Source organism: Falco rusticolus, chromosome 4, assembly GCF_015220075.1.
Source record: "Falco rusticolus isolate bFalRus1 chromosome 4, bFalRus1.pri, whole genome shotgun sequence".
NCBI lineage: Eukaryota > Metazoa > Chordata > Aves > Falconiformes > Falconidae > Falco > Falco rusticolus.
Window position 1 is genome coordinate 1,654,976 of NC_051190.1, and position 25,790 is coordinate 1,680,765.

The 25,790-nt window shown below is 35.8% G+C and overlaps 2 protein-coding genes across 2 annotated transcripts in view; one reads left to right on the top strand and one right to left on the bottom strand.

The window, feature by feature from the left end:
• Positions 1-25,790, top strand: part of LOC119146106 (centromere protein P) — a 151,497-nt gene that overhangs the window by 60,715 nt on the left and 64,992 nt on the right. The window lies entirely within an intron of this gene.
• ASPN (asporin) lies at positions 6,040-23,936 on the bottom strand. Its single transcript, XM_037383237.1, has 8 exons — positions 22,438-23,936; positions 16,632-16,902; positions 14,587-14,699; positions 12,291-12,504; positions 11,794-11,904; positions 9,341-9,434; positions 7,532-7,670; positions 6,040-6,296 (listed from the first exon to the last, which is right to left on the bottom strand). Exons 2-8 carry the CDS (start codon positions 16,876-16,878, stop codon positions 6,099-6,101), a joined length of 1,116 nt encoding a protein of 371 aa, XP_037239134.1. The 5' UTR covers positions 16,879-16,902; positions 22,438-23,936; the 3' UTR covers positions 6,040-6,098.

A 25,790-nucleotide genomic window follows, 5' to 3' on the forward strand; every position in this document is an offset into this window, starting at 1 on the left:
TTTCCATCTGTCTTTTTCTCTTTCCTGATACTTCTGAGCATAGTGGACACTTTTAGCCAGTTTGCAAGATACACTGAATTCAGGCAGGTTTTATGTAAATTGGTAGCTGGGTGGAGGGGGAAGACACTATTAATATTAGAAAGATGAAGAAAAATCAACACTTTTCACCTTCTTTAACTTGTTCAGCAGCAACAGAAAGCACCTAATGATCTGTGAGTTTCATGCACTAGTCTGTGGACAACCAAGTAGGTGATTCTGAACCCATACTTCTAATCTATAAATATATTACTGTGGAGGAAATAGAGAAGATACTGGATTGGGACTAATATCATTAAGGCTATGAAGTGGAATGGGATTTTGTGATGGGAGATTGAGGGTTACATGGCATAGGTATCTTTACATAAACTATTCTTCATTAGATGTCTTGCTTGCAGAATGAACATATCTCAAACTGAAGTGGCTCAAATGCTTCAAAATTCTGATTTTGTTTGGCTTTTCAATACAGATATGAAAGAAATCCCATTTTATTCGATGTATGTTTTGATTTATATGGTATGCATTTGCTGGTTGTGCAAGTTAAAATCATGATTTGATAGTATCTTATAGTCTTTAAACTTTCTGTATTTTATTGTTTGTTATTTGTCTACTAATGTATTATTCTGCATGATTCTTCATTCTGATGTGTTTTGAAGTATTGTATTGAGTAGGTTGATATTGGGGAAAGAAGCAAGGAGAAGACTTGGAGAGATGAGGTTGTTTCATTCTTTGGCAGGTTAATGGTGTAGAGCAGGACACAGAACTCAGTCTTCAGAAGTATTCAGATAGTACTTTAGTACTAAAACAGGCTATTCTGCCTGATCAGTATTTGTGAAGTTTCCTGGGCGATTACTGTACAGCAAGTCTTTGTTAGGTATTCTTTAGAATTATTTTCCTTCTATTGGTAACAATAGGCTGCCATCCTCTGGTGAAATTTGTTAAGTGTTTTGTTAGGGACCTGACTTTTTCAGAAGAGAGAAGCCTATTAGTTTGGAATGCTTAGACAGAATAAATATTATTTTTTTAATCAGAGGAACATAGTCGTACAAGGAATAACTACTAAGACTCTTAGGATTTACAGCAAACCTCTTTCTCCCTCTTTTTCTGTAACAACTGTGGAGAATGTAATGGTGGAGTTGATGTCTTCAGAGTTTTTCTCCCTGTCTGCTGAACCTGAACTGCCTTGGTCTGTGGAAAGACCGTTGAACACCATTTTGTTATCATCAGTTAGCTATTTTTCCGTTAATGTCATTGCTGCCCATATTCAGAGATCATTGCTGAAACTGTGTAAGGCACATTTTATATTGTAATGTCTGTATGTCACCGTGACATCCACTTGGGCTTATGTCAAAGTATGCCAAAGATACAAGGTGTGTAAATTATTATAATTAACCACAAATGCTAGCTGAAGAATGATATCTGAAAATAGTGGAGGGTCGTTGAACATATTTCTTTCTCGTAAGTGACAGACATCCTATGAATTTATGTAATGTGATGTAGGAAATGACTGCTGTTTTTCTCTGTAACTCTTACAGGAGACAGAATGAACCGTTTGATACTTACCTGCTTTAATGCAAAATTGCCAATGTAGTTTGTTGCAGATAAAGTTTTTTAAACTTCAAAGCTAGCTGAATTTGCCTTGAAAATTATGAAAAGCTAAGCCGTTGGTGAAATTCTTTAGAGATTAAGTGTGAGAGTGGAGGTAGTATCTTCAAAATAGTGCTGCAGTTTCTTCTATGAAAGTTGTATGTATCCATGGATGACTATAGATAGTGTCTGAATCCATGGCCAAGTGGAAAGAGTAAGAAGGCAAGAGTTTTTTAAGGCTCTGGAAGGATAAGATTAAGACTATATAGTCTTCTGCCTCTTGGAACTTTGATACATTTTTACAAAGCTTTCCCATTATATTCATTTAAAGAGTAGACCTAAAATTTGGTGGAACATGGGAGTACCTTTAAAGAATTCTTAGGTTTAGAAAGTACTAGTTGTCTTTCTAGGGACTAAGACTACTCTGCTAAAACCATGCCCCAAGGAAAGTTTCAGATGAGGTCCAACGCTGAGGGACACTTTCTGGAGTCTGTGTTGGGATCATTAATTAGCCTTAGCCAAAACTCCTTCCCTTTCGAGACCAAAACGTCCAGTGGCCATTTTTCTTACGTGTGCCTGGCAGTTAGTCATAGCAACACTGACAGTTTGAATAAAAGCAAGAGGGGATTTTGTTTTTTTCATGTGGCAATGTACTCACCTGTTGGCATTTATTATGTTTGGAAATCTTGCGTAAAATGCAGTTACGGTTTACATTATATTTAAGAATATAGGTAATTGCTTCCAAGAACTCCTTGCTGCCACGTAGGTTTATTAGCAATGGGTTGATTGAACTGGCCTGCTTCGGGGTAGAGAGGGGTAGGCTAACAAAAGGAAGCAGGAGTTGTTCAGACCTTAGTCCATCTTCTTAAATGTCTTAGTCTTGGCAGATGCAGCATTCCTGTTGTCCATTGCTTAAGCTTCAATTGGATGAGGAATTGTTTGCTTCCTCTGTTACATTTCATTTTAAACCTTACCTCTAAACTAGTGTAGAATAATGTACTGCATCACGCTCTGAGTTTATTATTTTAGTTAAGCTGCAGAATTTGAGTCAGTTTCTCTAATTCGGTTGTCATTGATGAATTGGTGTAACTAGTATAGCATCAATGTTTAAGAATAAATTTAGTGATTCATATAAATGTAATGATTTTTTGGTTATCAATTTTTATTCTTTGTATTAGTATTGTACTTGCTGTTTGTTGTGCTGTGAACTGAAGACTTGATTGAAGTCCACCTTTATCCCACTTACCTGAGGTGGAAACTGTTAACTTAGTGTTCCACAAAATAGATAAAAGATTTGGAAGTTTTCATTCCATTTTTTGTTCTTAACCTTCTTTAGGATTTAGCTTCTTTTTGCTGTTATATTGCTACTTGACCACTCTTTTCCCTCAGATCTGTTTTGGCTCTTGATTACCCTCTGGTCATCTGTCCTGGTTCAGCTGAGATAGAGTTAATTTTCTTCTTAGTATCTAGTAAAGTGCTGTGTTTTGGCTCTGGTGTGAGAACAATGTTGATAACTGCACTGATGTTTTCAGTTGTTGCTGGGTGATGTTTATACTAAGTCAAGAACTTTGGTTTCTTGGGCCTTGTCAGCCAGAGGGCTGGGGGGGCCACAAGAGACTGGGAGAGGACACAGCCAGGACAGGTGCCCCAAGCCAGCCAAAGGGATGCTCCATACCATATGACGTCATGCCGAGTATATAAACTGGGGGAAGAAGGAGGAAGAGGGAGACATCTGGCATCACGGCGTTTGTCCTCCTGAGTACCCATTCCGTGATGGAGCCCGGCTGCCCTGGGGATGGCCCAACACCCGCCTGCCCGTGGGAGTGGGGAATGTTCCCGGCTTTGCTTTGCTTGTGTGTGCGGCTTTTGCTTTACCTATTAAATTGTTCTTATCTCAACCCCTGAGTTTTACATTCCTTTCCGATCCTCCTCCCCATCCCTCGCGGGAGAGCAAGTGGCTGCATGGGGCTGGATTGTCGGCCAGGGTTAAACCACGACATCATCTACAAATTATCTTGCCTCATTATTTTGTCTTTCCTCTATCTTTTTGATATTAAATGTTACAAGCACTGAACCTTTTGTGGAACCTTAAGGACTTAAGCTTTTTAGCTGTTACTAGGACATTTATTTCAAATCTTCAGTTCCTTCTTGGACAGTTAGTTGTTATTGACAATGCTTTGTCTCTCTGGTATGAGGTTATGAGCTGCTTATGGGTGTACAAGGCAGGGTAGGCTGGCGTTTTCCAGAGGGCATGAATGTGCACTTGGGCTGTTAGCGTGAAGCACTAGGTCTTCCTGCTTTTGAGTATGAATGTAAAGAGTTTTGTGTGATGATGATTTACGCCAGGGTAGGTGACTAGTCTGTGTGGTGTGTTATTCTTTATGTAACTAGGCTGTTTCATTCTCAGTTACTTATTTCTGCCCTTGCTCTTTTCAATGTTCTTCTATGCTCCGCATAAATCTTTTAGAGGTGGCTTCAAGAGTAGGCTATTTCACTTTGTAGCCTTGTCAGGTTTGTTACTGTTGGGTTTATTTCAAGCGCAATTTATAGAGGCACTTAGACTGTGTCTTCACTGGGAATGCAGAGTTCCAGTAAAAGCTGGTATGCATTCCCTGTATGAACTGTATATCAACACTTCTGTGTTTCCTATGAGTATATTAATTCCCTATTGGAAAAATCTACTGAAGGTATCCCCTTGAATATATTTATATATATCAGGTTTATCTTCTAACACCGGTGTCTGTCTGGAGATCATAGCTCTTCATGCATGATGACATAGCTATAACTAAAGAAGCCCATGATACAAACTAGACCAACTGATGAAGAATATACTTATTCCTGACTATTTTCAGTACTGATCACTGCTTTCCCCATGTTATTTGCTGGGAAACGCACTCCTTAGAAATGTCTTCAGAAACCAGGAATAGAAAGATGCTTGGTGATCTGCAGGTTTGTTTTGTTTTTACTTTGCCTTGAAGTGTTTTACCAAATTTCTGCTTGCAAAAACTGTCCTTCAGTAAAAGCATTCCCTGGCCCGTACTCCCTCCTCTCACCATGTGGTTTTGGATCTCAGCAGTATAGTGGTGCTAACAAAGTATTAAATACAAATCGACCAAGCAGATGGAAAAGATCAGGTGTTAAGACTTGTTCATTGGTTAGTTTACTCAGGGAGCTGGTAGGAGGGTTGAGAGACTGGGAATTGCTTGATTTCTGTATAGTATTTTCTTCTTCTACTAGTCTGTGTCATTCCCCGTAGCCACTTCAAATAAAGCAGTGAGTTTTTAACTATGAAGAAGAGCGCTGATAAATGATCTGCAAGGTATGTAGATTTGGAAAAAGGAAGAATAGAGAAAATATGTAGAGAAGAGTCTGAAAGGTGTTTGGTTATAATCTCTGAATATTTTGACATGACCTATCATGTAATTAAATATACATATGCAAGTATTCTTTAAGTTTATTTAAATTGTTTTGAATCCCAATAGCAAATATACACTAAATAGATATATAAAATACCCATTTTATACAGTACTGTCAGTATTGAGAATTCTATGTGTTGACCTATGTAAGAAGTCCGGGCAGTTGAGTTCCAGCTATCTGCTTGCATTCAGCAATGTCAAGGTACTTACATTAATGAGGGATTCTTAACCCATGTGATGTCAAAATAAGAGAGAGGAAAAAATAAAATGAAAAAAATGATTACAGTTGTTATAGATAAAATGTTTGTGCTGGCCTAAAGGGCGTTTAATAATCATTCCTATTAAGCTTGAAGCATATCATAAATCTTGAATCCTAGTTTTTAACGTTCAGAGTGCATCAAATTATACTGATAGCAAAACACTGAAGGACATTTCCTGCTTAAAGTTGCAAGGAAAAAGTACCAAAACCTATTAAAGTTTTTTTGCATGTTCGTTCTTGATATGAAACCCAGATTTATCTCACTTACTAGATTATAAAAATATGTTGTTGTTTAGAGACAAAAGACTAGACAATACCGTACCTTTTCATTACATCTTTGCTGATTATTAAAAATGGCACAAGAAGTTGCCCTTGAAAGTCTGATAACTTTTGTCACCTTTTCTTACAACACTTTTTGGCAGAGGAGGAGGTCCTTACTGTGGAAAAAGTCACTTCCACTTAATTTTTAGAATTTATTTCAAAGCAAGAATATGTCGAAACTATGTGATTTAGGTAAAGAATTTAACACTGATAATAGGAAACATCAAATACAGTTTCCAGTTCCACTTCCAAGAGTCCCTCCGTAAGATATAAAGGCTTTTGTTTAAATTATTCAAACAAAGGTTGAACATTGTCAAATAATACAACAGATCGTACTTACATGTTGTTCCTAATTAACTATCTCTGAAATAGTAAGTACTTTGTAAACTGGTTAATGTAAAATTAGCATTTTTCTGCAAATTTCAAGTATTATAGAACACATTTGAACAAGTTGCTTTTTGAAATTGCCAACTTCAGTATCATTTGAGGAAATTTCCAAGTTGCACGCTGTTTCTGGCTAAAATGCAACGGAAGGTTGAAGGCTGAACCTCCCAGTATTTTACAGGATTATTGAAGAGGCTTATGCCGCTGTATAACGCTTTCTTCTTTCTTCCTCCTGTTGGACAGAAATCATTCACTCCCAGTTTTGCAATATGATTAGAATGAAGGAAGACTACCTGCAGCAATAAGAAACAGTAAAATAAAATAGTTAGTATGTAAATGGGAAAAATATCTGACATTCATTGGCATATAGATAACTGAAGTTTGCTATAAGGTGAGTTGAATAGGCCTTAATAGTAACAGGATAAATCTTTAAAAAAGATCTCCCTCCTGCCACAGTCTCTCCCACAATGAAAAGTTACATGTTTTATCAGTGTGTTGCCAGAATAATTGGAATCTATTCTTATAGAACATTCTCCTAAAATGCCATTTCATATTCACTTACAGTAAGAATTCCAATGATGCAGTATTATATTCTCCCATAATGCAAACTTCCAGTGACTTAATACATTTTTAAAAGTCTCTAGAAAAGTTGATACTGGGGGAGATTTGTCAATATGATTTTAGGGACAGATCAGTCTAATGCTGATGTAGCTTAGATAAGTTTTAAAAAAGGGCTTGTGATAGAGTTTAGAATTTAAGTAAAAAAATGTACATTGATAAAATAATTCTTTTATATATCTGATTTTACATTACATTGTAAGTTGATGTTGGGTTTTTTGTTCGTTCTTGTTTTTTATGAGTGTGTGTGTATGTATATATATATATAAAAAATTTCCTTTATTTGGAAGTGAAATGAGAAGTGGAAAGAAATGAAATTAAGAGGTAAAAATGTTTATCAAATAGCTTGTCACATGCTCTGTCATCTGTGTATTTCTTCATGTTTGCCCAGGCTTTGTTCTGCTCAGTATCCCAAAAGATGTTATCTTATAAAACATACGATTTTAATCACTATTCCAGATTTTAGGAAATAAATGTGTTTTGAAAGCATTTTATTGCAGAATTTATGTCGTTCTAAATACAAATTTAACAATCTTATCTGATCATTTCAGCCTCATAAATAATTTACTTTGGATTTAAGACTTTTCAGCATGGGAATGGAAAAATTTCCATTCTGGTTTGGTAATATATAAATTATGATAAATCTATAACAAACTTCCTGGAAACAGTTTCTGTGTGTAGCATGTTGGTGATGGGGTGTTGTTGTTGTTGTTGTTTTTCTAGAAAATGTTCTTGTTTAATCTTGTTTATTTCTTAAAGTACATATATGATTTCAGGTTTTCCTAGCATGAGAGTCATATCAAAATGTGATAGCTGTTTATGCTTTTTAGTTATGTGCTAAACAGTATGGCAGTGTGAAAATCTAACAACTTGTAACTACCAGAGCTTTCTATTAGGTTTAGTATATGACCTGCAGATATTTAAGTTGGGGTAATCCAGGAGGAACTTTCTTGAGTTTATTTCTTTCGAGATGGATTTCACGGATGCTTGGTATGTTGGCAAAACTTCCATTTTCCACATCTTTGATTTTATTATTCCCAAGACCTAGCCTAGGAAGAGTGCAAGGAACATTTAATTAAAGACTAATTGAGATTCACAACAGCATTCAAGAGCATACTTTTTTTTTTGAAGATTGAAGTACATAGGAGTAGACGGGCGGGAAAAAAACCTGGAAAAGATGAAATCTTACCTCTGATAGAAAGACACACCACCACCAGCCCCCATTGATTTAACAAATATTTTTTCTTCTTATTCTTCACTTAAAGAACAGCAGCTAGGCTGATGTGAGCCATTGTCCAGATTTGCATGCATTTTTTTTTTCTACTTTTAGTGACAGAAATTAAAATTAGACCACCAGTCTTGCAAAATAAGTCACACCCTTTCATCAGGTAGTATAGCTACAGAGTATACTCACAGTAATAAAAAGTGTTGTTCTATTAAATAGCCAAAGATGACCAAGTCTTATAAAGAAACAGTTTTTTATATATAGATCTATATATGTATATCTTGGTGAAAAGCTTTATCTTTTAAAAATAAGCAGGACTACCTTCTTTGCTACTTCCACACTTCACTTAGTTTAGGCCTCAGATTTCTGCTCTAAGACTTCACCGTGCATTGCTAAGATGGTTCTGAAGGTGGAGACAGGTCAGTTTGGAATCTCTTTCCATGCATCCTGCAATCCCCGTTTCCTCCTTTCTTGATTTCTTCAGAAACTATAGTTGGTATCTAAACACAGTTCATAGTTCCTCTACGATAGTAGCTTCTATTACCAAATCCGGCGCTGCTCAGCTGTATTTTCAGAGTGCTGAACTGAGCCTTACAGGAAGAACTGCCGCCTTTTGTCCTGTATCAGTGATACATTCCTCAGAAACATGCCTTTTGTGTTTTCCTTAAGCCCATCACATTTGGAAACAGTTATCAAGTTGTTTCCTTTACCAGCTACTGTATTTCTCAGGCTAGTTTTCAGGAGGCGAATTTATCTTCTAATTTACCAGTTTTCCCAAGCATTTGCATAAAAAAGTCACAAATTCCCCTTTTCATGCCATCCTTTTATATTTTCCTTCAGGGTGTGTATGGAGTGTATCCTTCCAGTACACTTAGGCCTTCTGGAATTAAAATGCTATTATGACTCTTAAATCCTATACATTCAGTTTCAAAAAAGGCATTCTAGACCAAACATTATTTGGTGTTGCTGTATACCTCATTTTGGGGGGATGATTTGTGAAATGACTGACCAGACAGTTGAAATGCCTGGGCCTGAGAAGGAACAGGCTAGAGAAAAATTCTGAATACTGTTGGTAAAGGATGTGACCACAAAGGTTCCTATTTTCTGAGTATGAAAAATACATGCAGTGCTTAACTGAGGCATATTACTACAAGCACATTGAGAGATATTATATGAAGGTAAGGCTTTATTACACAACACCCAGGTGCTGTGAGGTAAGAATTTGATGATTACATTTTGTTCTTAACACATACTTCTATTGCAAACTGCAGGCAAGACCAAGATGTACAATAACAAGGTTAATGCTTGGGGTTTTTTTGTTTTGTGGTTTTTTTTATTATTATTTTTAAGTTAGGTCCTATTTACAGCAGCTCTTACTAAAACACTTAAAATTTTTACTTCTATCTTCTCCTGCTAACAAGAGAAGAATCAAATAAGAGACCTTGCCAGGTCTGACCTTTTATCAAATAGAAGCATTCTGCGTAGGAATTTTACCTTTGAAGATCTTTATAGCGGTTAAAATCTTCAAGTTCGATTGTTGTGATCTTATTGTCATCTAAATGAAGTTCTAGTAGACTGGAGGGCAATTCTGATGAAAAACAAATGCACAGTATGAGAAAAATAAGCCAACTTGGTTTTGTTGGAATATTTATGTTCTGAACAGTGTCTGTCTTTTCTGTTTAAGGTTGGGTGAAGAATCTTGGGGGGGTTGTCTGCATGAAAGAAATGAGTATTAGATACAAGTATGTCACTTTAAAAAAACTAATTCATCAACATAATTTGGTTTAAAATAGTAAATTTTTAAAAAAATCAATTGTTGTGAAAGTGCATATGCTAATGTTAAGATTTCAGAGTTGCAAAATTTGGTATAATTTTGCTAGTTTTCTTTTTTACAGCTTTCAGGTACTTTTGGTTAACCTGTCAAAGATGTAAATTGTGTGTTGTATGCAATTATCTAACAATTGGTAGTCAAAATCCTACTCCTGTGAAACCAGTGATGTTTTTTTGTAGATATATATTCTCTTCCACATGATGTAACAATTGCGCTATTATGGCTTGGAAGATGAGATCTGGGAGGAAAGCTTCCAGAATTCTCTAAGGAAAATGAGACATTTGGTATGCTCCTTCCCGTGCCGGTATGCAGAATATTTTTTCATATGGTACAAAATAGTCCCAGTTAGAACTGTCAGTGAATGGACCAGGAGGTGGAGAATCTTTTTTACAATATCCCTTTAGTAAAGGTGAAGGAAGATAGTCACAAGTTTGAATTTCTGTTTGCTGATTTTATGTTCAGTTTTACTAGCATCTGTCTAGATGGCACCCTGACACCAAGCAAGATAAACCACGCTTCAGTTACTAACATGGCTTAGGAGAGCACTGCTCCCATTGCCATTGCTATTTGTTGTAGCATTACAATACTGAAGACAAGTATTGTAATGAAAAGACAGCTGTACAGTCTGTCTTTGTCCCAGTTGACATGTTTTGATATTTGTTTGGGCTTTTATGCAGTTTACATTCCAGTTTACAAATGCCTGTATCTGAGTTACAATATTAAGAGGGAAGACTACAATCTGCCCATTTTAGATTTTAAGTCCATTTTTTCATGTCATTATAACATTTTCAGATACGAGGACCTACAAACTTAGTTTCCATTTGTGTAGAATGTGTTAACCATGAAATCCTGTTTGATTTATGTATTTGACACCACATACTAGACCTGATGCTGTTTCCTTGTAGGAGATTTCTCCGTAACAGAGGCAAAATCTGAATGATTTTATGCATTTTTTTGTGTGTGTGCTAAGTGACAGGACATGATATTATGATGATACTGGAAGAATGTATATTTTTCTGTATTGAGGAGTGTTACCATAGGCAGCTGGATATGTTCTGATCTTAAAATTATCTGAACAATTGGGATGAGCTAGATTTGTTTGTTGTTGGGGTTTTTTTCAGTGTTCTTTTCTACAGGGATGCTTTTGCATGTATATCTATCTACAAGGAGAGATTAATAAGAAACAAATTCTTTATCTGAATGATCCAGAAATAAATATCTTCATGACCAACATTATGTTATATGATATAACGTATGATATTATGCTTTGTTTCTTTTTTTCTCTTGGCTAGTAGTTTTGAGCAGTTGAAAACCATGAGAATTTGGTTAAATACTACACTGAGCTACAGAAAATGCAGGTGGAGTGTTGTACCGAGTTCATTCCGGCTACTTTTTTCTATGTGGAGATCAGTGATTTATAAACTTAGTGGTTTAATTTATTGTTACCTCCAAATCACAAGTTAATTGTTTTATATGAAGGAATGATTTAATTTTGTAGTATGTTATGTTGAATTTAATGCTGATGTTAATATTAAATTCTACTTAGCGAAACCCCATCAAAAGATGTATAAAATGCTAATTTGGGGTTCACAGTGAGGTGGTTGGTTATATTGCAGAACATATTTGAGCTACAGAGTTGTTTGAAACATGAAAAAATAAAGTTAGAAATTTGAGGGCTTCATTTTAAATGCATGAAATGCAAAGTCTTTATCCCTTATGACCCGACCAAATATCAGGGGGTTTAGCCTTTCTTTGTAAGGATTTTTGAGAGGCTGATGAGAAGGATGTGAAGTGACATCTTTTGATTTTCTTCACATTGTTTCTCCTGACCCGAGAAGTGTCTCTAGATGGCTGTGAGAGGAGTGGACTCCTGCCAAGGAGAAGGCAGGAGAGGGGGCTGGAGAGCGAGTGTCTGACTGTTCGGGCATGCGTGCGCATGCATGTGCACTTTTGGCATGTAGAATTGGATACAAAGTACAAAAATAAAAATAAGATAGGACAATACATAACAGAATTTATGAACACTTTCATAATCATATAGGTGTTAAATATAAATATATATATTTTTAGGAGCATACTGGTACAGGTAGAATAGAAAAGGTAAAACAAGTCATACCTTTAGGAATTGAAGTTAATTTAGCTTCTGCAATTCTTATATGATAAATATTTACTCCTTCGAAAGCCCCTGGCTCTATTCCATCATTGTTAAGAGGATTTGCGCTCATTTCTGTCCAAGGGGGGAAAAAAGTATTTATGGCATAGGAATTTTGTGTATGTTAGATTAAATTATAAACAGCTGATTTCAGTTTATTTATGACTTCTGATGTTCTAAGCATCTAAGCATTAATTAATGTTTAGCTTTTGCTTGCTATTCTGAGGGGCGGAAGTCACACCTTTCAGTGAGTAACAGTTACTAACTTGGCTTGCAGGGTTACCAGAAACTTGACCTATGTAGCAACTTCACACAGAAATTAAAGTGTGAAAGAGTGTTTCCACAGAATGGCTATCTCTTTAAGTGGATATTGCACACTGGGGAAATGTTTGAATGAAAATTATATATACTGTGTTACATTTTTGAGAAAGAGAGTTTCTTTTCTACTTAACAGGACTTACCTAAAACATGTAGGGAATTCATTCCTTTAAATGCATCCCTGGGGATTTTCTTAACCTTATTAGCATGAATCCTGAGCTCTGCTAAAGTTTTTGGTAGATTTGTTGGAATCTCAGTTAGCTGGTTATGGGACAGATACAGTCGTCGTAGCTTCTTTGTTGGCTGAAAGGCTTTTGGATGGATCTTGGATATTTTATTGTTGTTCAAAGCCAGTGCCTGTCAGATATGGGAAGAGCAATATAAAGAAAATTTCTTCATACAGAAATGTTATGATTACGAAATTTTTGTAATGAATTTGATATATAAATCAATAATTAAGTATGTTAAGTATTTTATTTTTCCATCATACCAAACTTTAGCTCTTTGTATATACTTTGGGCATTTCAATTGATTGTGAAAAACAAAAAGGAACATGGAAGCTGGAGCATCAGCTAGAAGGTAGAGAAAAACTGGTCATAGCTGACAAGGTACCAATGGTTAGTAAGAAGAACTGGCCAATCAATATGTTTGTCTTCATGTATTTTGTGGGATTGTATGGGGTTTATGTTCTTTGTTGTTGTTGCTTAATTCAGACAAAGTCTCAAAACTTGGAATTTAATCTTATTTCAGCATAATGCTGCACAATAAAAGTCAGCTTTTTAATCTGATATACACATCTGAATTAATATCTTAATTGCCATGATTTTTCAACTCCTGTGAATTCAAATGTGTCTCTTCTGCACAGTACACTAGTTCTTTTTTGGCACATTTTTTTGTTCTTGGTTGCTATGTGTTACCAAAGAACTTGGATTGAGTTACTACAGACAACAATATATGTTATCTGAAATGATTTTGCATGTCAAATCACATCTCTGTATTTACCTACCTAGACTATTAATTTTTGTTCCTTTTTTATTTTTTTGAGCTGTTTGTAAGTCATCTGTTCTCTGGAACTGGGAATAAAAAGTAACACAAAACAGAATTAATCTTTTTTTCCCAGAAGAAAGGAGGATAGCTTGAGGAAATAAACAGGAAATGCTCCTTCCTAATCTAGGTTGCCATTTATGCCTTTGCTAAGTAGACTAGTGGTCAGACGAGTTGTACAAAGTAAACTTTGTTTTCGGTAAAAATTTTGTTAGGCTTTACCACACATTAACTGATGAGAAAAACCAAAACAGCTCAGAGTTTTCAAATACCACATAATTAAGCGGTGACTCAGATATATAACGTGGTGATTGCTGAGGTGTTCCAGTGACTTTCTCAGGCATTGGAGGGTAGTTTCTGTAAGATATTTTATACTGAATATAAACCACAGTTAGTGTGTTCACCCCAAACCTGCTGGTAAGACCATTCTGTACCCAGATGCAAGATGTGTAAGGGGAATTGGAAACACTTTGTTGCAAATAATGAATTGATATGCTTCCTATTGTTTCTATCCTAGCTTAACCCATAATAATTAATAAGCCTATTCATAAACACTTAGGTCTGTTTCTTGCTCAGAAACCAAATATGACTGAAAAGGATTTGTTTTATGCTAACACGTTTCCTGTCTTTCTAATGAATGTTGTTAATTTGCTAACTTGTGGAAAAGATTTGTCATTTTTACAATGAAAATTTTAAAGTTGTCCATATTTGTTGGTACTGGATCTAGGGTGATGACTTATGGAAATCAGTATTCCAAAAGAGATTTCATCTACCTTTACAGGCCCCTAAGACTCTCTTATTTTCTTTCATTATAAAAGGGGACTATTGTGTACTGTAAATATCCAGATTTATCAGTTGCCAGTGATACTTCTATTAAAGTCTGTCTCTACATGCATTCTTGAGCATGATAAAAATGGTAGTACTGACTTTTTCAGTAATGCAGTGTTGGTCTGTGTTCTGTTCAGGTCAGTTAGATTTGTAACGTTAATTTCAGCAGTGTATGTTAGTTGTATGCTATGTGCTTTTGAAAATACCCTCAGAAACTGTGTTCTAGTTCTGCTGTGAGATTAAGTTCGTTCTGCTATTTTACACCTAAGCTAAAAAAGGAGTACTTGTCTTGTAAGGAATGTTTCTGTGCATGCTAAGGACTGAATAAATCTTCAGGATCTTTTTGGTGAGATACACATGGTACGTTTTCTGGATGTTTTAGAAAGCATAGTTCTTACAGCTCAAAGAAATTTGCCTCTTACTATGTGGGAGCACTCAGATATGCAGGCATTAGGCTGTATTTTTATGGATACTATTGGAAAAGAAAAATACCATTTGTATTTTAAAAGTATCAAAATATTTCAGATTGCTAAATAAGATTTTAAACTCAGAAAATAGGAAGCTTACATAAAGTGATGTGAGTCCTTGGAGATCGTTTTCCTTGACCTCTTTAATTTTGTTGTTTTGAAGGTCAATCATACGAGTATCTGGTGGAATGTTGCGAGGTATTGATGTCAAACCTATTTAAGTACGTGACATAAACAGAAACGTTATGTGCCTATGTATAAGTCCAAAGAAATTAACTGCTAAACAGCAAAACACAGTAAGATTGTTGATGATTATGGTGGGAAAGAAAATATGAACAGCCACGAAGAAAAGGGAGTACGTGATGAAAAGAGGAACTAACGATGTAACAGTGTACCACAAAAACGTGGGGATAGTTTCAGGAGGAACTGCTTCTGCCCCAGACCATGAAAAGCTTGAATGGGGTGCTTGCTGCAGATTCTTTGCATCTGTGAAACAAGTAGCCTCAGAGCACGGGTGGTTCTACAGGGAAACTGCTCAACCCCCTGGAGAAAGCAGCCCTGACAGTCTGGGGCTGTGGTGCTGTGCCGAGTAACAGGGCTGTTGCTGTGACTGCAAGGGGTTTCTGCTCAGTGCTTGAATGCTCCTGTCCACTGCCCTACCCATTATGCTGGCATGCTTGCTTATGTAGCCATACAGTTAACGTCAGGGCTGAAAAATGTGTTCTTGGTAAAAGTGGACAAGAATGGTCTTCCTGCAGCAAGTACTTAATTGCCAGTTGTATAAATCCTCCAATCCAGTTCGCTGTTCAGTTACAAAAACACTTCTAGTTCGTGCCATCTGAGATCCTGAATCAGCAGAAGAGACTAGCAAGGAATAGTAATTTTCTTTTCAGTGGAAATGCTGATGCATCAAATGTTAAATGCTAGTCCAGTTTATTAACAATCTTTCCATATTAGATTAGTTATCTAAAGATGAACTCTATTAATAGGAGGCATTTTTCCTGTATGTGAACTCAAGTAGAGATTTGCAATCTGTAGACTAGATGCAATAACCACGGGGGGGGGGGGGGGGAGTCTGTCAGCAAAAGTTTGATTCCATAATAATGACACATTTTTTTAAACCCCAGTGATTTACATATTGACTCAATGTTTCCAAGACATGAGGAGTCTAAGATTAAGTGTAGGATGGTGGCGGAGCTGTGATGAGAACAAATGTCATCACTGTGCTAGTCGCACAAGCACAGTCCAGTCCTCTTGATTACCTTGAATCATGGGGAAACACTAATGACACATAAAACAATGAACACTAATTCAAATCAATAATGAATTGATATTTAGGGACTAGTATGTATCCGCAACAGTGACAATAGCAGATTTGCCTTTGGTTAAAATGTTACCAGTGATGCACACTTTAATGGAAGTTAAGCTGAGTGAATAGTTCCTTTCCCATTTATGCCTTCTCGTTAAACTTCCTTGTGGTTTATTTACGGCCTCTTTATCTTTGTTATGTTTTCTTGACATTTGACCTGTTGCTTTGTAGTTATGAATGAAGTACTACTTTGGCCATAGTCTTTTGAGAGAGGGCACCAATAGCTTGTTTAATGCAACAGAAGACACAGCAAACTTTTGTGCTTCTCTGTTTGGATATAACTTCATGCGAGTAAAAGAAACAGGAGAAAGTGTGATCTAAAATGTTAATATAAGCATTTTCACATTCTGTGATCTCTTAGTGGATAAAAAGCTGTGCAGATTATTATGTACTTACTAACCCCAATCAGTATTCAGAGAAGTATTTCCACAGTTATTTGTTACATATTGTAAATGCCTTTCCATTCTGTGTCGTTATCTATAGAAGTCATTGCTAGTGTGGAAAATGCCTAGAGCAGCTTATTATTTTTCTAAACTGGTGCACATGAACTGGGAAAATATTTACATTATAAAAACTGCTGGACACAACTTAGTTGCTGGACATGAATTAGATGTGGTTTGCGAGCTTAATTGAAAAAGTGTAAGCTCCTTTTGAAAATGACTAATACTGGAATATGTGAATGTGTGTGATTTATGGAGCTGTAGGATTTATCTTTTAAAAGGCAAATCCTCCAAAGGAGAGTCCAATGGAGAGCAGACACACAAATTCATTCTTACCTAGGTCAGAGCAATGGACAACTCTCACATAGCACTGGCATCCAAAGGGGCATACTGGGAACAGGTCAAAAGGAATTAGTGGTATAATTGGTTCAGTGGTTGGAAATAGGGAATTGTCATCATCGTCATCATCATCATCTTCTTCCATATCTTGGAGCATCATATTCTTCAGTGTAAAATATGAAGGACCAATGAGAGGTTTGGCAGAGCACAAAGCCAAGAAGAGGAGGAGCGTGTATTCTTTCATATCTTCTTAATCAGGATAGCCAATCTTGAAGAGGAAAGTAAACAAACAAAAAAACCCCCAAACACAAGAATAAGTGAGTGTGAAGCAGCAAATGAAAGTATTGAACCATTTACTTTACTCACTGCTACAGTCTCTTGTCCTGAAAAACAGTCAGAATATAAAAAATAGGATTTGGAATATAAATTATTATTATTAAATTATATATAATGATAATGAAATATTATTTAAGCGAAATGCATTAAACATTGTCATACCAAAACTTTATAGTTGAGTTTAAAAAATAAGTGCCGTTTACTTAAAGCTTTGAAGTGTGATTCTTGTAGTCAATTTTACCATAACTTGGAATTGTATTTATTTTATTTTATTCATTCTTGATGAAAAAATATGGGTACGTCAGCATATATGCATTGCTTGTATCTAGAAAATTGGGAAATCCTTGATTAGCAATGCATAAAATGCACTCATCAGGGTAGTTCCTAAACTCTTGTTATTCTGATCCCTAAACACTTCCAATTAAACTTCTTTTTCTTATCTGGAAAAATAGAGTTTTCTTTCCTGATAACAGCTTTTCCCATATTCCAGTCATTCGTTTATTACTGCTGTTGACAGAAAGTCACCTCTGTATGCAAGCACATTTGTGCTGTCTTTTATTTAGTGAGGGCTCTTTTCTCTGGCAAGGGCTCGCAAGTTATGACTCCATGTAATTTGAAATCAGTAACTTAAATTACATCCAGAAAAAAGCTGGAAGCCAATACTTTTGTGTAGCTTTTTTTTTTCTTTTTTTTTCAATAAACACGTTTGGGGTTTTTTCAACCTAGCGTTGCCATCATAGTGCCTGTACCTGATAGCTAGGCAGCTGGCTGATAGGAGATGAAAATGTGCTGTGCTTGAATTTAGTGCCATTAAACCCGTTAGCTTTCTAGTTGACCCATAACTTGAAAGTATCTGTCTTGTGTAATCAAAGGTCCTTCAGTTTGGAAGACAGAAAGATATTGGATCAGTTAGGGCATCTTCAAAGCAGAAAATCCCATGTCAGATAGCTACAATTATTTTTTACTGATGTTATTGAGATTACACAAGTTACAAAGGACTTAAAAAGTAGATTTGCCTTTAGAAAAATATGGCAGCCTCTCATGACAGCTGTTCCTTCAATTTCATTCTGCTTCTCTGAGTTCTAATTTTACCAGATTTCTTCTAGCCTTACCTGACAGGGAAAACCCGAGTCCAGTCTTTAACTACAGTATAGTGCATTACCTGCGTAGTGATGATCAGTAGTTCAAACCCCTTAGATATCTTCTGCGTAGTCTTGTTTTATTCTAAAGATGATTTTATTGACCAAATGCTCATATAAAACTAGACAAAAGAGAAAACAGATAGTAAGAATTGCCACAGGATGTTTTGCAGCTCTTTGAGAAGAGGCTGTAAATCCAGTCTTCAGCTCTACGTTGTTCCCCTCCGAAGCCCAGTTCCAGGAATCGTTTGGATCCCACAGTATGTTGTAGAAAGCAAGAGTGGCTGCTGTACATTTTATTATGCATATCCTGTTTATAAAAAAAGTTTCTGTTTAGACTACCACAGACCTCTTTAGGGAAATACTAAATAGATGTCACTTCTTGTTCGATCACCTAATTAAATGCTTGCTGATCTCTTTATAGCTGAAAAATGACTTTATTGTAACCATTTTGTCGTTGGTCCTCAATCACAGGAAAAGGAGCGCACAGCTTTGTACAAGGGTGTTGACTTGGCTTATTCAAAATTCTGAGTTTTTGTTTGTGCTGCTTTTTTGTGTACAAGGTCATCTTGATGTTTCTTGTGTATGGTTCTTAACAGCGTTAGAATGCTGTGTATTGTATACATCGCTACTGACTGTAACTGTGTATGGTTCAGGGTGTATAAAAAGATAAAAAAGCCAACAGTATTTAGACTGCATAAAACTCATCCTTTCAAAAAGAATGCAGTGACTCCTTCTCCCCAGATATGTGTCTGAAAACAGAAGAACAACATACTTTGTATCTTCTAGGTATGCAGCATATAACTGTAAGTTTAATATTTGTTGTAATCCCCAGTTCCATGCTCATTTGAGTAGAGTGAGTTTCTTTTACTGATTTAACAATCTCTTAAAAGAATCTTCACACATATTTTTACAACATATTTTTCTTTGTGTTCAAAATTCTCTTTCAGTGCTCCTAGAAAGAGTTTAACAGTTGTACTTGCAATCCTATACATGTGTTTTCTTGGAAGAGTCTTGGAATATAAACAGTGCTGGGAACAAGATGTGGAACCTGCATTTGTTTGTTTGGAGAGAATTGCAGTCATGTCTGACTGTAAGCCTTTGGAAAACTTGGTGCTCTCAATCTTGTATTTGAACTTTAGCAGAGCAGTCAAAATGTTCAATATTTTAATCATACCATTCATTAGGAGATGAGGATTTTGAAGCCTTTCAGACTTCCAAGTTCTCCTTATTCTTGTACAGGTGCTTTAATGGCTGGGTTTTCACAGATGGGCACTCATCTTCTTCCCCTGGCTGCTTGGGTATCAAGTGACAAAACACTTCGTATTTTATTCAGTGTTGTTGTACAATTTCTGCTTGTAGCGTATCAAGCATCATGGCATGGGTCATGTCTTGAGACATCTAGTTTCTAAGTCCCAGGCTTCTTTTTGTGAGAGGCACTGGATGTATGGTTTTACCATATCTAAAAGATAATCTTCCATATGTGTTCCTGAAATGCCCTTCTGTATCTGGTGCAGAAGTTGTTTTTTGAAACAGTTTAAAAATCTGTTTCCACACTTGAACCTGTAGTAAATGGATTGCATTTCCTTTCAGATACTCAAAAAAACCAATTACGATTTCAAGCTATGAAAAGATTGAAGCTGTGATTGGAGCTGTGGCCAATTTGAGCTCTTGAAAGCCATGCATTGTTCAGAAAGTTCTAGAAAATAAGTGTTGAAATTGATTACATATATTAGTCCCATGAGTTAAACTCTTGAAAACAAATCCCTTGAAAGAAGGACGCCTGAGTTGTTATATATATTATTTTTCAGGAAAGAGAAAAAGCCCTCTCTTCATCTTCCCATTTTTTCATTGGGAAATCCTTATTGCTAATTGGCTTTGTAGTTAGGAGTGATAATCAAGTCTGACTCCAGGTTTACATTGGCCGCAGAATGGATTCCAAAGAACTGGATTTTATGGAGGTGTTCAGGTTTTTTTTCCTGGCTGAGGTTTTGAGTTTCCCAGTAAACAGATGTTGATATATCTCTGTAGAAATGCTCTGACTCTGCAGCTCATCTCAAAGAACTTACCCACATTTTCTGCATGTTTAAGCTTAAAGAGGAAGAGAATTAAAAGAAAATGAAAGCCTAAAATCCAAGATCCTGATGATCTTTCTGGAAATTTTAAAATTACATTTACATGAGAATTTTGTGAACAGTTTTTAATTAATTGTTTCAGCAAGTACAGCTCATGAATACAACTATACTAGTTGTATTCATGTATACCATATACTATATATACTATACATGAATACTAGTGCCCAGTGCTGCTGCTTGAGCCTCCTCCTGCTCCCAGGTATGTACTTGCAGTTCCCTCGTGCAGCTCTTCCACTCAGGCTGTTCACGGAGCAGACTGAACTCACAAAGCCAGCATAAAACTAATGTGAGCAAGAAAACGAACCCAACACATTCTTTCTGGGTGAACAAACTGTATCAGTCTTGAGTGTCAGAGCCAGCAAAGGAGTGGGTGGAACAGCCTGGTTTAGAGGGATGGGACATAAGCAGAAAGAGAGGGAAGGAGAAGACATAGGACACCCATTCTTGACATACACAAGCTTTTAGACAGGCTCGGGTCTTCTGTTGGGTAATACCCTGCAGAGGTGACTGTTGCTTTGAGCAAAGTCTGGCCTTGTCCATTCTTGGTTTTATGGACCAGAACATTGAGGATGAGTTTGAGAAAGTGTGTAGTGAGTTTGAGGAAGGCTCACATACTTCTTCATTACACCTTCTTTATAGCAATCCTACTTACCCTTCAGTAGAAAAAGCTTCCAAATAACACCTTTTGACTGGGACACTAGCCACCCCAAAGTGAGGTAACGGAATGTGGGGAGCACACTTCACATGTAGAGATGCTGTGAGGCTGACTTTCCTGAAGTATGTAGCAATCCTAAAATCACTGTACTAATTGCTTGGGGCATACTTATCCTCACTAATGTTGTGATCTTCACCAAAACACACATTGCCAAACATGCATGGGGAAGATAACTTTTTGTGCTATTAGTTCAGGATAATACTTATCATTTATAACTAATTAAATGCTGGTGAAATCACAGTATGTTGGTATGATTAAATCCTCTTAGAATTTATGTGGAAAATTCCCATGTAAATGTGCAGTAGTTCTGTGACATGAAAATTCTGAGCATGAAATATGGGAAGAAAAACATTTTGTGAGGATAGAAGTTAAGTTACTAGGATGGGATGTGTGCCTAAAAAAGAGTAAGTCTGGATGCCTTGGCAGCTGCATGCCAGTCCTGCAGCATGTGGTCATTGTTGTCTCACCAGTTATGACACTGAAGGAGTTAATAGATAAAGTTTTAAGACTTAAAAAGACTCTAAAATATATTCAGAAATAACTTCTGTTACCAGTGTATGGAGGCAAATTTCCCATGGCATTGTTTCTGAAAAGAAAATGTTTAAATGACACAGTGGTGGTCTTTTTGGAGGCAAAGAAAAATCCCTGTGTTCATTAATAACACAAATCATTGCACTGTGCACAGATTTTGTCCAAAGAAAGGCAAGACTCATAGCTGTTTTGAAAGCTGTATTTAAAAATAGGTCTGATTCTATTAGTCATTGTCCTGTTCCAGAAATAAAAGGACCTTATGTTTAACTCCTTGTCTACTCTGTTGATTTACTTAAATTGCTTAAGAAGAACAGGAGGAAATTTTTTGATCTGTAAGATTACTGAAGAAATTATTATGTCTTGATAAATAGTCCAATATTGAAGTTATGTAGTATAATAACGAATAACATGTTTACAATATAAATTATGTTTAGAGAGCATTTACTTTTTATGGAAAACTGCTTGACTCTTGTATGTTACTGAATATGATCTATGAGCATTTTTAGCTTGTAGTTCATCTACAGTTCAATCTCTCATGTGTCATTTTTAATTGCTGATATCTAATTTTAAAAAAATCAGCTTCAATACCAAACTACAGAAAGTTGTAATTGTAAGAACTGCTAGGAAAGAACTGTAGGATAGATTTTTTCATAGATTGTAGTAACTGAAGAAAAATATTTTGTGAGTTGTTACATCTTTCTGACAAGTCTTTAATAGTTAAATGATTCACTGTAGTTTGGGGTTGGTGTTTTTTTGCTTTGCAGCTCAGATGTGGTAAATAAGATCATTATTTCAGCTGCAAAGTAGATTTAAAACTGTTCCATGCAAGAAGTGGTACTTCTGACTCTAAATTACCTGACATTATTAATCTGCACATAGTGGCTGACAACCTGTTGCTTAGTTCTTTATTGCTATTTATATAGAATAGGTATTCAAGCTGGACATACCTTGCAAGTTTGTTAGTTCTTCCAGAAGCACTGTGATAATCCACCTGAGATCTTTATGTCCAGTTATTTCATATTAAAAAAAAAAAAAAAAAAAAAGAGAGAAAAAGGAAGTTAGGATGAGTTCTGTGAAATGGAAAGTAAATATAAAGAAAAATTCCACTTCCAAACTTCTTGATCCTCCTGGCACCGTAGGTGATACCAGAGTAAAGTGCTGCTTCAGATTAGCCCATCTTAGTACTGAAGAATGATATTAAGACGACTTGTTACCACTCATATGTTTTTCATCACTGCCTGTATTACAGCCAAAACTTCTGGCTTAACTCTAGACGTCTAGTGGAAGACTTTGTAAAACCTGTAGTTTAATAATAGTTGACATCAGGCCATTGGAAGTACAGTGAGGTCCACTTCGGGTCATTCCTGCTATGGAATCACACTTTATGATTTCATTAGCCATTATTCTTTTAAAAGTGTGACTTGAGTAAAAGTATAAAACCTTAGCCATTGGCAAAGTAAACCAGTAGCCTATAGTGTTCAGCATGTTGCCAAACTTTTCTGAAGTTTCAAATTAGGACTTCGTTGTGTAATTATATATAAATTCTACCTCTTGCTTTCAATAGACAAGTATCTGGCTGGGGAAGATGATTCAATAATGGAAAATATTGATCAGTTTTTGTTAGTCAATGTAGTTAATTTATTTCTTTTGTGTATGAGAAATAAAGCATATCTTTTATTTGAAACAGAGACAATATTTGCAATATTCTGTGATAAGGACTGAAGCTGTGAGCTTAAAGCAAAGTCTTCGAGAATTTGCCCTGTGATACAGTTTGTACTGACATGTACATCACAGTATTTAGAAACTGGGTTATTCTTTGTTTACCTTTTGTTGGCTGCCTGTTTGTGTAAACTTCAGAAAACTATGACTGATCGTAGTCAGTGTAATAGTTTGTGTCTTTAAGTTTACAATGTTATATCTATCCTGTTCCTTATACATCTAACTACTTCTCTTTCTTTAATTAGCTACTTTCTGTGTTAAGAGTCTGGTCTTACTGCAGAAAAATAGCCTGGAAATTTTATTTGGCTTTTTTCAATATACATGTAACGTGGTGCTGTTTGCAAAATGACAGTTTAAGTTGCATATTAGTTATTCTGGCTACTGTTACTTAAGGAAGAAAAAGATACTATACTAAATATTAAAACTTTGGTGGTGTCATATCAAAGAAGATAAGGCTTGTGTTACCTCCTGCATTGTTTTTGCCTGTGATCCAGTTCCAGTAGCAGAGATGAATGATGATAAAGATTCTCCCTATCACTTTTCCCAAGGAATGAAATTACAGTTTCCAAAGTAATCACATTCCCACATAAAAGTATGAAGAATGATCTTAAACTTTTTTGAAATCTCAAATTGCCTATATATGCATTCTTTTGCCTGCATTTAAAAACCAAAGCTTCCTAAGCAAACACTCCCCTGTGTTTTGAACGGCTTGGCTTGAATGCTTTTACTTGAGCAAATTAGTATTAAATTTCTGTTTACAAAAAACCTCCAAGACTTTCTTGGCTTTTTAATAAAAAAGAGTGGGGCCTGAGGGTTATGATATAAATGTACTAGTTCCTTTCTTTTTCACTTCTTTCAATAGTAATGTGTTGAATCAGCAATTCCAGCTGATCCTAGTTTTGCTCCCTGTTGCTGATGTTTAGCAGCATCTCAGTTTTGGATAAATACTTTTTTTCTTAATTATTATTTTCTCTGTTTAAGATGATTCTGCTGGTAGGAACACATTCCTACATGTATAAAGTATTTAATAGCCATATTACTTAATGAAGCTGACATACAGAGTGGCAGTATCTGGAAGAAATGTAACCATTTTACCTTATAATGGATTATATATTTTGTACAACGTATAGTATCAATATGGTAGCAATAAATACTGCTTACATTGACATACTATTATTGTAATGAAACCATTTAATATCTCAAGACATGGATTTAGTATTTTGGTTGTGGCCATAGTTGTGTTCTAAAAAAAATTAACCAGAAGTCACCTTTTCAGGTCTCTTGACCATCAGATTCCAAACTTTAGATGTTAGCTGTTGATAGTAGTACCAAAAAAAATAAATAAAAATAGGCCAGTGGTTCTCAATCTAGTTTATGAACCTGTTCTTCTAAACATTTACAGCACATTTATAATTTAGTAAAGACTAACTACTACTGCAGAATTTCTCTCCAGGACCACTGTTTCCAGTATACTTCAATTTTTGGACCCAAGGCCATTACATGAGCCAGCACAGTAAGGCAGCTGTGGAGTTCTGAATGAAAGCTGGAGTGTGCAAATGAATGAATTGATGTGAGGTACTCAAGTCAATGTTCCCCTCGCGTTCTGTGGCAGGACCAAAGTGTGCTTATGGAGAACGTGGAGCAGCCATTCAAAGGCTGTAGCTGCAGCCCTTTGAGGTAGTATCAAATGCTGCTTTCTTGGCGATGTTATAAAGCAATTGATTTGGGGTGATATAATTGAAGGTGCTGCTAAAAGAAAAAGAAAAATCTTATTGTATCTGCTCTTTCATTAATAGTGAGATTTTGTTTTTTAAATAGCCTGGTAGAAAAAAGTGTGTCTCAAATTGTGTAATCCATGGTGTTGGAGTCCTGATGAGAGCAATACTGTAAAATAGAAAGTGGTCTGACAGTATTTTCCTTATAAGCAACTGTTTGTATATTTTCCTACGAAATATTACATGTTAAAATAACTAAAAGAGGTCAAACTGTTTGCTTAGACCTTTTCAGTGATTTCTATTTCCACCAATGAAAGAATTGGAATTCTATCTTGCCTTAAAATATATACGTAACTTCTGAGCCTTTAATTTCTAAGGCAAAGGATAGGAGTGTGTACAGCATCTTGTGGTTCAGAATACTGGCTTTTACTATGGTGAAATATGCAAATGAAAAAAATCTGGATGGTGTTTTATATTTAGCATTATCACATCAATAATATAAAATGTTATCTTTGATATCTTTATTGAAAACTACTATATTTGTGTTACTTTAGATGTCTGAGCAAGCAAGCATACGCTGCCATATGTGGCTAATGCTTACATTGCAATCGCTTTTTTAAGCTGAACTTGTATATGTTTGTTATTATAAGGCAAACTAAGTACTTTTTCATTTTCTAGTACTGTTTATAAATGTGGTTTACATAAAGTGATGAATCTAACATCAACTGCACAAATCTGTCTTGGAGACTGCCCATCACATTTTAATAACATGACTTATTCCTTTCATGCTCACAACCAGTCCATGTGGAGTACAGTCACATATTTTGGTTTTAGCTAAGTTTTGGCTCTTCTGAAGTTGGACTACA

What these genes read in the sequence shown, in the direction of transcription:
- ASPN (XM_037383237.1), bottom strand. Translation starts at nt 16,878, where the DNA reads ATGAAAGAATACACGCTCCTCCTCTTCTTGGCTTTGTGCTCTGCCAAA. An exon ending in AAGGACTCACATCACTTTAT is followed by an intron (nt 12,505 to 14,586) that starts GTAAGCTTCCTA and finishes CATATCTGACAG; the next exon opens with GCACTGGCTTTGAACAACAA. An exon ending in GAATTCCCTACATGTTTTAG is followed by an intron (nt 11,905 to 12,290) that starts GTAAGTCCTGTT and finishes CCCCTTGGACAG; the next exon opens with AAATGAGCGCAAATCCTCTT.